At 32.9% G+C, this 13,032-nt stretch overlaps 1 protein-coding gene across 1 annotated transcript; it reads right to left on the reverse strand.

The window, feature by feature from the left end:
- Nucleotides 1-2,396: 2,396 nt before the first annotated feature.
- On the reverse strand, nucleotides 2,397-6,367 carry LOC140006840 (uncharacterized). The gene is made up of 3 exons (XM_072049505.1): nucleotides 5,023-6,367; nucleotides 3,740-4,278; nucleotides 2,397-3,605 (listed from the first exon to the last, which is right to left on the reverse strand). The coding sequence occupies exons 1-3, from the start codon at nucleotides 6,365-6,367 to the stop codon at nucleotides 2,397-2,399; spliced, it is 3,093 nt and encodes a 1,030-aa protein (XP_071905606.1).
- Between the last annotated feature and the right edge of the window lie 6,665 nt (nucleotides 6,368-13,032).

Here is a 13,032-nt window from a genome sequence, read left to right on the forward strand (position 1 = left end):
AAAGGTCACAAATATTGAATAGGTTCAAATGGTGAAATCATACAAATATATACATAGGTTTCAAATAAAATTATTAGTTTAAAACCCCTATATATATATATATATATATATCTATTGAATAGCATGTGTATAACTACAATTAGCATGTTTAGATGAAATCCAATAGAGATAAATTACATGTTATTCGTACTGTTCAGGTAAAATCAAATAGACATATACGTGGGTTTATAGAAAAAAAAGCTATTCATACACATGATCAATGAGGGATGAAAAAATTCATTTTGAAAAATGTGAGGGATGGAAAAATACATTTTTTGAAATGTGAAGAACGAAACAACTCATTTTGTAAAATGTTAGGAACGAAAAAATTTATTTTGTGAAATATGAGGAACTATGAATCAGATTATGTAAAAATTTGATTTGACAATTTTGCCCTTAAAAAATGATCACATGCAAGTCACGTGGTGAATTCCGATAATAAACTAGTCGGAAACCTAGGTAGGGACCAAATTTGATCAATGTGAATTTATAAGGGATATAAAATTATACTTTTAAAAGTAAGAGATGAAAAAAATTATTTTATAAAATGTGAGGGATGTTTTGAACGATTTTTCCTTATGATTAATGATAGGAAAGATACTCTGAGACCCAATATTTCAAAACTTTATGTCTAAAGATGCTGATGGGAAAGAAGACGAAAAGGTCTTTTGTCCTTTACAGAACTCGAGGTTTTTGTTCGAATATGCCATTCAATTTTCAGATACATTTTCCTACTCTGGAGGCTATTGTGTGCGCGCCACGTGAAACGGATTTGGTGCTACGCAAGATGTATGGAGTATCTTTTATTTCTTCAAGATCAGTAATTCATTTTGATCGTAAAGTAAATATAAAACAAATTTTTATGAATGATGTAAAAAATGATGTACCTATCGCCTTGTTTGGATTATATTTTTCTGAATTTTTTTTGTAAAAATATTATTGTAACGATTTGATATATGTGAGATAAACAGATGATTGAAAAATGTGTTCATAAAAAATGTAACAATTTTTCTTTGAAAAATGGCAATCCAAACACACACGTGATCTGAATCTTACATACATTTTTCTTATCAATAGTAAAAGATAATACAGTAGTATATTGACGTGCAATTCATATGTATTATCTTAGTTGTCTATATGTTCAAACAAAATTAGTGAATAGTGAATATAAATCCACACGTTATGTATGTACTTGAGCGTATGCTTGCAAGTTGCAAGTTATATATTTAAATATTTAATAATTCAAATATAAATGATGAATATATTGTTGAAAAATTCTGTAAATAACGAAACTATACTAGACAAATACAGAGACTTTGAGGCGTGAAAGCACTTTCCTTAAGGTGTTATTTGCTTCTATTAGACAAATTACCTCTAGGATACAACAAAGTTTAAGAACTATCAAAAATGAAAAGTAAAAAGTGATTTAATTCTGTTGAAACCCCACTATTTAAAATAGTTGAAGCACCTGTCCAAAACTCCATCAGAGGATGCAATCCTTATCGAATAGACGTATGGGTAGTTAACCAATTTAACAGATATGTCTGCTAAAAAGAATAACCGCCATTAACTACCACTGATTGACACCCTTTCATAGAGCCCCAAGGTGCCCCAAGTGCCCTAGTGCCCTTGTCAAGATTTTATTTATCTTGAAATAACTTTCCCACCAAACTTTCCCTCCATACTAATATTTTGGAACAAGTTTGTAAAGGAAACAAGACAATGATTCATATATAGACATTGTGCACTTTATCCACTTTCAATGTGGGACAAAGAACCTCAACATACTCATTACAAACTATTACCAACAATCCCCCACTTAGTTTGTAATGAAATTAAATCAGCACTCATATTATCTTGCATAGAGAAAGGTGTTTGTGAACTTAAACCCTTCTCTTAGTGTAAATATTTCACTTGTTCTAACAAGTTATGGTGGCTATGTTGCTTAAACCATAACTTAAAAGTTAAAACAGAAATAGCACACACAAGATTATATCCTTTTCGGAGAATAGTTCACGAAATGATTTTAGCACTTTTACCGGCCGTGTGCTCCATCCTAGGTTCATGATCATTTACAAAAGAAAACCCACACTTTTGTTAGGAGCGGCACCACTCCCATGAGCATATAGGTGAAGTACATTTCAAGCCTTTATTACCAAGGCACTACGAAACCATATTTAACTTCATTAAGAGTATGATACTCAACCTCTTACATAACAAACTGCACTAGTACCTTGGAATGGTGTAATATAATTTCTAGTGCTCACAACCACTTATTAGTAACTTGTTATTACCCTTTAAACCTTTCATCTAGTGGTAGTGCTAGAAGAGAGGTTGGGTTACCATTACTAGTGGTTTTAGACGACGGGTTTTAACCCCATTCCCAATGACGTTGCTTTCACTACATCTCTTGAGAGAGCTTTAGTGAATGGATCCGCCAAATTATTGAATGATCTAACATACACCACTGTGACTATGCCATCATTCAATAATTGTCTGACATATTCATGTCTTAGACTTATATGTCTAGATTTGCCGTTATATATTCTATTTAACGCTCTAGACATAGTAGCTTCGCTATCACAATGCAAAGAAATGGCTGGCATCGGTTTTGGCCACAACTCGATGTCTAACAATAAGTTTCTTAGCCATTCGGCCTCTTTGCATGCAGCTGCCAAGGCTACAAATTCAGCCTCCATGGTGGAATGAATTATGACGATTTGTTTCTTTGATGCCCAAGAAACAGCTCCTCTACCCAACATAAAAATCCATCCAGAAGTGGACACTTTATCACATACACTGGTTACCCAACTTGCATCGGAATAACCTTCAAGTACAACTGGAAATTTGTTATAGGAAAGCTCTAAATCTTTTGTCCTTTTAAGATATCCAAGCACTCTACCTATAGCTTTCCAATGCTCTATACCAGGATTCTTAGTGTATCTAGCGAGTCTACAAACTACATATGAAATATCTGGCCTAGTACAATGCATAGCATACATTAGGCTACCAATTGCACTAGCGTACTCTAATTGAGCAATCGGCTTTCCAGAATTTTCAAACAACTTAAAGTTAGGATCATAAGGGATGCTTACTTCTTTTACCTTCAAATGTTGATACTTGTTCAAAACTTTCTCAACATAATGAGTTTGACTTAAAGAATAGCCCCCACTATGTTTCTTAACTTTAATTCCTAAGATAGTATCTACTTCTCCAAGATCTTTCATATTGAATATTGAAGACAAATACTTCTTAGTTTCTTCAACGCCTTTGTAATTAGTACCAACAATTAGCATGTCATCCACATATAGACAGATTATCACACCATACTCTCTAGTAAACTTGGAATAAATGCACTTATCAGCATTATTATATTTAAAACCATTAGAGAGTATAGCAGATTCAAACTTTTGATGCCACTGTTTAGGTGCTTGTTTTAAACCATACAAAGACCTTATTAGTTTGCAAACTTTCTTTTCATTTCCTGCTAGAACAAAACCTTCTGGTTGATCCATATACACCTCTTCATTTAAGTCACCATTCAAAAATGCCGTTTTAACATCCATCTGATGTACACACAAATCAAACATTGAAGCCAATGCCAATAGTACTCTTATGATGTAATTCTAGCCACTGGTGCATAAGTATCAAAATAATCGATTCCCTCCTTTTGTCTAAATCCTTTTGCTACTAATCTTGCCTTAAAAGTTTGTACAGATCCATCAGTAGCGTATTTCTTTCGAAATACCCATTTACAGCCAATTGGCTTAGAACCCGGAGGCAAATCAACTAGGATCCAAGTATGATTACCCAATAATGAATCCATTTCATCATTAATTGCCTCTCTCCAAAATGATACATCTCTTGATTTCATAGCTTCACTAAAAGTTTTAGGGTCATCTTCTACATTTAACAAGACAGGAATCTTGTCAAGTAGAAATTGTCTATCGCTTTCAACTAAGAAAACAATAGCTTGTGAATCTATAAAATCAGAGGATAAATGTTTTTCCTTCCGTTGCCTTTGACTCCTCCTTAATTCACTTGGAATGTCCCCTGCATCCCTTTTATTATTATTGGAGGGTCTAGCATTGGAAACAGGCGGTGGCTCTTGGCTTGGATCTGTACTCATTGTCGAATTATAAAGAAATTTATCTTCTAAAAATTCGACATCTCTAGATTCCACAATGACGTTAGAATCTAAATCTAGCAACCGATATGCTTTTGAATTTTCAGCATAGCCTACAAACACACTTTTAAGTGCTCGAGGTCCCAATTTTGTCCTTTTATGATCAGGGACTCTATAAAAGGCTATACAACCCCAAACTCGAAAATACTTCAAGTTTGGTTTTCTACCTTTCCACAATTCATATGGTGATACTTTGGATTTAAGCGAAGTTACTCGATTATGTATGTGACAAGCAGCCAGTAAGGCCTCTCCCCACAAATTTTTAAGCAGTCCAGAACTTATAATCATGACATTTACCATATTTTCTAAAGTTCTATTTTTTCTTTCTGCCAAACCATTTTGTTGCGGAGTATAAGGTGCACTAGTTTGGTGTATAATCCCATTTTCTTCACAAAATTGAGAAAAATCAGCAGGGAAATATTCCCCACCTCTATCACTTCTCAAAATTTTAATCTTCTTTCCTAGTTGATTTTCCACCAGATTTTTGTAACACTTAAACATATGAAATGACTCATCTTTCGTTTTCATCAAGTAAACATACACATATCTTGAATAATCATCAATGAATGTGATGAAATACTTATTTCCTCCTCTTGTTAGAAACCCATTAAATTCACAAACGTCAGAATGAACAAGATCTAACAATTCATTGTTTCTTTCTGCTTTAGGAAAAGGTAATCTGGTCATTTTTGCTTGTATGCATGTTTCACACCTTTTTTCAATATTATCTTTGAATGAAATCAGCCCATGTTTAGACATAAACTGCAAAGTTTTATGATTAGTATGCGCTAATCTACCATGCCAAAGAGAATATGAAGCATCAACAATATACACAGAAACATTATTTTTATTGATACATAACTTGAACATTCCATCACAAGAGTATCCCTTGCCTACAAATACACCATTCAAAGGGAAGATAACCTGATTAGACTCTAGTACAGCCTTTAGCCCCTTTTTGTTTAAGGCATCAGCCGACACAAGATTTTTCCTAATTTCTGGAACATGAAGTACATTGGCCAGTATAAGTTTCTTTCCAGAAGTAAACTGCAAGTCTACACTTCCTTTGCCAAGAACCTTTGTTGTATTATGGTTTCCCATCAATACTTCATAACCATCAGGAACTTCTTCATAAGTCTTGAATTGGGACTTATCATTACAAACATGCACGGTGGCACCAGAATCATACCACCAGTCACACGATTTGGTTGCAGCAGCCACGTGCAACTCAGAAATCATGCCAATGTTCCAATTTGAAACCATTGCAACAATTTCAGCAACATCTTGTTCAACCAGATTTGCATTTTTGGCATTGTCTTTCTTTTGCTTTTTGTTGCTATCTGCCTTGCATTCACGCTTGTAATGACCCTTCTTGCCGCACTTATAGCAGACTCTATTCTTCTTCTTATCCTTAGGCGTACTTGCTTCTGGAGACTTTCTTTTGGAACCAGAAAAATTATGTGAATTCTTCTCACTTAAAGCATTCACTTTGACATCAGATTCTATTTGCTTCTTTTGAAGATTTCTGGTATCTTCTTCAATACGCAAATGTTTTAAAATCTGATCTATAGTGAATGATTCAGTAGTATGGAGCAACTTTTTCTTATAGTCATTCCAACTACTTGGAAGTTTGGCTATTATTGCTCCAACTTGTAAGGATTCAGATATCTCCACTTTCAGATCATGTAACTTAGGCACAATCACTTGGAGATCATGAATCTGATCCATTAGAGAAGAATTCTCAGTGATACGAAAATCAAAATATTGCATAATCAGAAATTTGTCTGCACCTTGTTTCATCGTATTGTACTTGTACTCCAGCGCATTCCAGATTTCCTTTGGCGACTTGACTGCAGTATACAGATCATACAAGCGGTCAGAAAGAGTATTCATGATGTGTCCTCTGCACAACAACTCGTCATCTGCGCATTTTTTGCGTTGTACCTTGACTTCATCAGAATCATCATCTTTAGGCGCTGGAATTTCAGGAAGTGAAGGATCCAGAACATAGGCAATCTTCAAAGCCGTCAAGAAAAACATCATCTTGTCCTTCCAACGTGAGAAGTTAGTGCCGTCGAACCTGTCCAATTTCACGAAGTCTTGATTCATCACTTTGAACGCATATTCAGAACTTGACTCCATTGTTGAGAATAACACCTTAAGATTGTTGAAAATTCTGTAAATAACGAAACTATACTAGACAAATACAGGGACTTTGAGGCGTGAAAGCACTTTCCTTAAGGTGTTATTTGCCTCTATTAGACAAATTACCTCTAGGATACAACAAAGTCTAAGAACTATCAAAAATGAAAAGTAAATAGTGATTTAATTCTGTCGAAACCCCACTATTTAAAATAGTTGAAGCACCTGTCCAAAACTCCATTAGAGGATGCAATCCTTATCGAATAGACGTATGGGTAGTTAACCAATTTAACAGATATGTCTGCTAAAAAGAATAACCGCCATTAACCACCACTAATTGACACCCTTTCATAGAGCCCCAAGGTGCCCCAAGTGCCCTAGTGCCCTTGTCAAGATTTTATTTATCTTGAAATAACTTTCCCACCAAACTTTCCCTCCATACTAATATTTTGGAACAAGTTTGTAAAGGAAACAAGACAATGATTCATATATAGACATTGTGCACTTTATCCACTTTCAATGTGGGACAAAGAACCTCAACATACTCATTACAAACTATTACCAACATATATATCTAAAGACTAATTATATTTAATATTTAGTACTGTATTTGCATTTATTATCTTAATTCTAATTATTATGTATAAAAGGATTAAGTATTACTTTTCTACCTACCAATTTCTTGTGCTTTTCCTTTCAGCACTACTTGATGTTGACCCATATTTGGCGGGTCACGTTTTTTTGATCCTCTGCCCATGGTTTTTTTTTTTGATCCTCTGCCCATGGTTGGTGTAATTAATCGTACATTTCAATTCTCCTCGTTAATTAATTCAATCGCTGCTGAGTTGCATTTTTGTTTTTGGTCCCGGAACTTTGCATTTTTAATTCGACAAGTCTCTCTCTCTCTCTCTCTCCCTAATAGTCAATGTTTACTTCCTTTCACTCTGGGCCCCCCCACAGCACCACAACAATTATTCACGTGCCTCTCCCATGACGCTTTTTGACGTCCGCAAGTGTCTTCGTGGAGGCGTCCCTTTGCTTCGCAGAATCTTCGCAGAGTGTCGTGGATATTATAATAATATTTTCTCCCTCCTAATTATTTTACTATCATATTTCATAGATTCAATATTTTAAGAAGGGTTAATCACATTTTATTCCCTTAAAGAATAAGTCATTTCTCAGTTTACCCCCTAACCTTTAATTTTGCTCACTTAATCCCCTTTAGGACAATATTGCCCTTGCATTATTTTGACTTTTCATTTACCTTGTTTTCCTTTCTTTTATTTCTTTTTCTCTTTCTTCTTTATTTAATTCTTCTTCTTTCCCATAAAAATCTTCACCTTAATGATTGAAATTAAAAAAGAGGAATTGCAGAGATCTATCTTCTCCTTAAATGATTAAAAAAATATTCAAATCACTTTCCTAAAATACAAATTTTTTAATCTTTCAATTCTTTTAATTTTGGATTTTCCTCTTTCCTTTCTAGTTTCTCATTTTATTCTCAAGAAAATATCATAAAATGAAATTGTTTTCCTTTCTTTTATTTCTTTTTCTATTTATTCTCTCTTTCATCCTTCCCAATAGAAATTTCATTTCAACGAAAATTTTTGTTTTGAGTTTGTAATTGCATATTTTTTGGTGAAGGTTTAAAAGGCATCAAAAACTAATTTTGATTTTTTGTATGATGCCACGTGTCACAAATTTCAATTGATGATTATTAATCAAGCCATAATTTCATCTTAAGATATTTTCTTGGGAATAAAATGAGAAACTATAAAGGAAAGAGGAAATCCCAAAATTAAAAGAATTGAAAGGCTAAAAATTTGTATTTTAGGAAAGTGATTTGAATATTTTTTTAATCATTTAAGGAGAAGATAGATCTCTGCAATTCCTCTTTTTTAATTTCAATCATTAAGGTGAAGATTTTTGTGGGAAAGAGAAAGAATTAAATAAAAAAAAAGAGAAAAAGAAATAAAAGAAAAGAAAACAAGGTAAATGAAAAGTCAAAATAATGCAAGGGCAATTTTGTCCTAAAGGGGGTTAAGTGAGCAAAATTAAAGGTTAGGGGGTAAACTGAGAAATGAGGTATCTTTTAAGGCGATAAAATGTGATTAACCCTTTTTTTTATTTTATCCTCATACTAGAAGAAGATTTTAAAAAGAAATTTAATGTTTTTAATAAAATAAATATATTAAAATAAAAAATATAACAATTTTAATGAGACAAAAGAAAAAGCCGATTCAAAATGTTATGGTGGTTTGGTTTCCAGTTTCTACCACTCAAACGGTGTATTAGACCGAATGATTAGACGTTAGAGGACTTTGACGTCAAAACATGAGGGGATTTGAAGTCGTGTAAAGAAAATGAAAATAGCAGAAAACGACCGGAATCGTTTCCTTGTCATTTTGCGCGGAGCCAGTTCACGTGTATGACGGGAAAGACCCGCATAAGATTTGTCGAATCAAAATTCAAAAACTTCAAGTGTTTTCAAGGAGTATAAATAAAATAAAATAAAAATAGCACAAAATGACCTAAACCGTTTCTTTTTCATTTTGCCCTGCGACTTGTAATAATGGTATGGGAAAGACCAACGCAGGGTTGGACTCGACGGATAACATTTTTTACAACTTAAATCAAAGGACCATAACGTGGAATCTGGTATTTGGTGTGTACAGGAATAATTGTTTGAATTACTCATCACACTTTATTAAATCACAAGAAATATAATTTAGATTTGTCGTGTAGCATATCCTTATACTATATAAGATTGAATTTTGGTCAAAGAATATGTTGAATTTCAACCGTATAGGTGGGGGATTTCTGGGAATGTGAAATATTGTGTATTAGTTTAAAAGTTTTAGATACAAGTTAAGGAAGCATGTATTTGGGTATGTTTACTGAAATAACCCCATTTTAATACATTTAAAGTTGTCATTGATGAGCATCTGGGTATTGATGGAATGTTTAATTAGTGTGCAACCGTTTTTGCATTTTGTACAATCCATATATGCTTGTGTGTTGGTGTAATTACTGGAATATCCCTTAACTACCAATAATTCCCCTTTTTCAGCCGCAAATAACCGTTTGAAATGTTGCTTTGTCCGAAGTGTTTGAATGGCAATCGGATTTAGAAAATGAGCCAACGATTTCTCTATCAATGGTAGGAACCCATTTCTTTATCATTTATAATCTACATTTATGAGCCACAAACGTTGGTCAGTTTATTCCCTTTCAGTTTCAGGAGTTAAGTTTTCCCTTTTTGCCTTTGTCTACAACGATTTGCCTCATCGTTTTCTCTTCCATCCGAGATCAACTTTGAAATTACCTATTATTTCGTCATTAATTACACCCAATTCAATTGTCCAACCGTTGGTATGTTAATTAGGGGTGGCAATCGGGTCCGTTTCGGGTTGGCGGGTCGGGTTGAGACTCGGGTATAACAGAAAACCCGTTGACCTGAACCTGACCTGCCAACCCGAAATGGGTCAGAATACCTGACACGAATCCGAAAATTTCGGATTGACGGGTTGGCGGGTCGACCCGAAATGACTCGAAACTTAATTTTAATTTATTAATTTATCACTGTAATTTCTAATAAAATCAATTTTGTACAAGACTAATTACATAATCAAGTAATAAAAATTTAAATAAATAATCCCAAACCAAATCTAAAATAAATTAAAACACTGTAAAAGTGTTTTATCCCAAACCAAATATAAAATAAATTAAAACAGTATAAAAGCAAAAAATAATATAATACATTATTTGTCCAAATATAATAATTTTAACTTCACATAAGTTAAATAAATTCATTTAGGACTAAGTGATTAATGCCTTTGGAAAAAAAAGAATAACTTAGTTTAGTTAGATAAAATAATTTTTATGTTTATTAAATTATTTTTAATTCATAAAACTGGTTATCGGGTCATATCAGGTCACCCACGGGTTGACCCGAATTCGACCCATTTTTCGGATCCATCGGGTTCGACCTATTCTGACCCGAATCCGTGAAACCTCAACCCAAATCCATTAATTTCGTGTTAGGTTCGTATCATGTTTTCAGGTCGTGTCGGAAATTGCCACCCCTAATGTTAATGCCTAAACGGTTGATTATCAGTTTCTCCCTATTCGCATTTTAGAATTGGGATAATTCTACCTGGCTTCATACTAATAGCTCAGAATGCTCTTCAGTCCCAACTACTCCTGGTGCTTCAGCGTGAGGTTAGATTTCACCCCCCCAATTTTTCAGTTCCTCCTTTAATTTTGTCGGTGTGTTCTTAGTACCTACAATTAGCGACTCTTATCGCGTTGCCTAACCCCAATTGGTCTAGGTTGGTTATAATCTTTTAGGTTTGCAGCAACAGCAAGTAAGAGCTCTCGATGGAGATTCTGGAATAAGATTAGCTTTCTGTGTTGCTCTGCATTTCTACATTATCAACGACTTTCAATTTGACATAGTTTTATTGTAACGCTGTGTGAATTGATTGATTATATAGTTTATCTTTTCATACTAAGTTTTATTTTTTCTCACAATGTACTATTGTTTGTTCAACAAAAAAACCTCCTTTCCCACAAGGACCAAACACCCGCGCGATGCGCGGACACTCCCCCTAGTATATATATATATATATATATATATATATATATATATATATATATATATATATGTTTTCCTTTCACCGGCCGATGATACTTGTACATGTCGAGTTAGATGCTGGTATACATGGGATCTTCCTTCTTCCTCTACTACCAACAGCTGATTTGCAGTCAGTGGGTAGGGTATACTATGTGAAGTTGAAATTTGACGGTAGTTTTGATCGTTAAAAACCACGCCTCATTGCTAAAGGTTAAAACCAAGAACTTGGTATTGACTATTTTTTAGACTTTTTCCAACATGGAGACTATTGGCACTCTTCTTGCCTTGGCTGCTTAGAGATGTCTCTTTAGTTCGTCTTAGAGAATGGAATTACGAGTTCCATTTTCCTTTTACTAGCATTTTAACCCGTGCTATGCACGGACTTATATTTCAAATTAAAAAAATATTATATATATTTATATAGTGTGATATAGAATTATATATATATATATATAAATTAAAAAATTTAAAGAAGTGTGTGCTTAACATGTTAAAAAATCTAATTTATAATGATTTATATGATAGAGGAATTGTTAATGCATTTAAGGAGAGGGTTAGGTTGGGTGGTAACATGAGAACAATTTTCTAAAAGAAAAAATAAATTTATCAATATCCGACAAAAAAAATTATGTTATACCCCATATTCGATTTTTAGAAAAAAAAAATCTCTTATCTTGTGCCCCTAAAATTGTTGACTGCATGTAGATTAGTATATTTCATAAACTTTAACGTAGATTTAAAAAAATCTCTATAATACGTGTTTTCGGAGTTTTCAAAATTATTAAAAATCAATATCCTTTCCCTCGTCTCTTATCCGCCAGCTGGCCATCAGCTGTCTCCTACCACTTTCATACCTCATATCATGGTGCCACTCTATCTATTATTGTTTTTGTCATCTCTATTATATCCTTACAATCCCCTTTCTTCTTCTTGCATTTCTCCGCTTGTAACTCATATTTCTTTTTCAACTTTTTCTGCCACTTTTCAACTCCTCACCATTCCCTTCTCCCCCCTCCCCCAACCTCTAGATTCATATCCATACTACCCAATATTTTATTTTACCTACCATAATGAAAATGTAAAACTGATAATTGATTACAATGGTTGCAATTATTAACATCTAAAAATGTAAATGAAAAACTGATACTATCTATAATACCCTCAACTACTACAATCAATATATATAGCATATATATATATATATATATATGTCATAGCAACTATATATTTACATATGAAGATAGCAATAAGAATACATAAAATAATTAATGATATCCCAAATTATCGTTACTGTTTGGATTTTGCACTCTTATCCAAATTTAATCACGGTCAAATTTGGGTCAAGTATATACAAATTAAGTAGTATTTTAGGGTCGAATGTTCTATGGCTTTCTCTTAAAATGCAATATTAATTTTTTTTTAAATTTCTGGTAGAATTGGTGTTGTTATTATCATTATTTTTATCAAAAATGAATATTTCAAATAAAAATTTCTACGTTAAAAGACTAGTAGTACTTTATTTTTTTTTATTTAGTGATTTCATAATTTAGATTTCATGAATAGTATAATCCTTGATTTTTTAAAACCACAACTAATGAATATTATTTCCTTTTTATTTTCTGTTTAATTTTGCCCTTTTACTTATGATTACTAAGTTAAAAGATAAAATATTGTCATTTACTTTTTTTACTTTTACTAAGTTTGGCAATATTTTCTCTTTAGTTACCCTCCAATTAATAAATTTCAAACCAAATTCTTATATAAGTGGAATTACTTCTTATTTATTTAAATTAAAAAGGTATGAAAGACACTTCTTACTTAGGAAAATGTTACTTGCACTTCTTTTTTTATTCTTTGCATGCTCACCATTTATTTTATCATATAGTCTAATTAATGAAAAATATATGATCAAAAGGATTATGGGAGTGTGAATAACAAAAAATGGGAGTGTAAATAACATTCTCCCTTGCTTATTTAAATTAAAAAAGCATGAAAAGATGTTATATTTGTTACCTCCTATTATGGTCTT

The sequence above is a fragment of the Coffea arabica genome, chromosome 5e (genome assembly GCF_036785885.1).
Source record: "Coffea arabica cultivar ET-39 chromosome 5e, Coffea Arabica ET-39 HiFi, whole genome shotgun sequence".
Taxonomy (NCBI): domain Eukaryota; kingdom Viridiplantae; phylum Streptophyta; class Magnoliopsida; order Gentianales; family Rubiaceae; genus Coffea; species Coffea arabica.

What these genes read in the sequence shown, in the direction of transcription:
- LOC140006840 (XM_072049505.1), bottom strand. Translation starts at nt 6,367, where the DNA reads ATGGAGTCAAGTTCTGAATATGCGTTCAAAGTGATGAATCAAGACTTC. An exon ending in TTCATATTCTCTTTGGCATG is followed by an intron (nt 4,279 to 5,022) that starts GTAGATTAGCGC and finishes GTGTGTTTGTAG; the next exon opens with GCTATGCTGAAAATTCAAAA. An exon ending in GATCTGTACAAACTTTTAAG is followed by an intron (nt 3,606 to 3,739) that starts GCAAGATTAGTA and finishes TGTGTACATCAG; the next exon opens with ATGGATGTTAAAACGGCATT.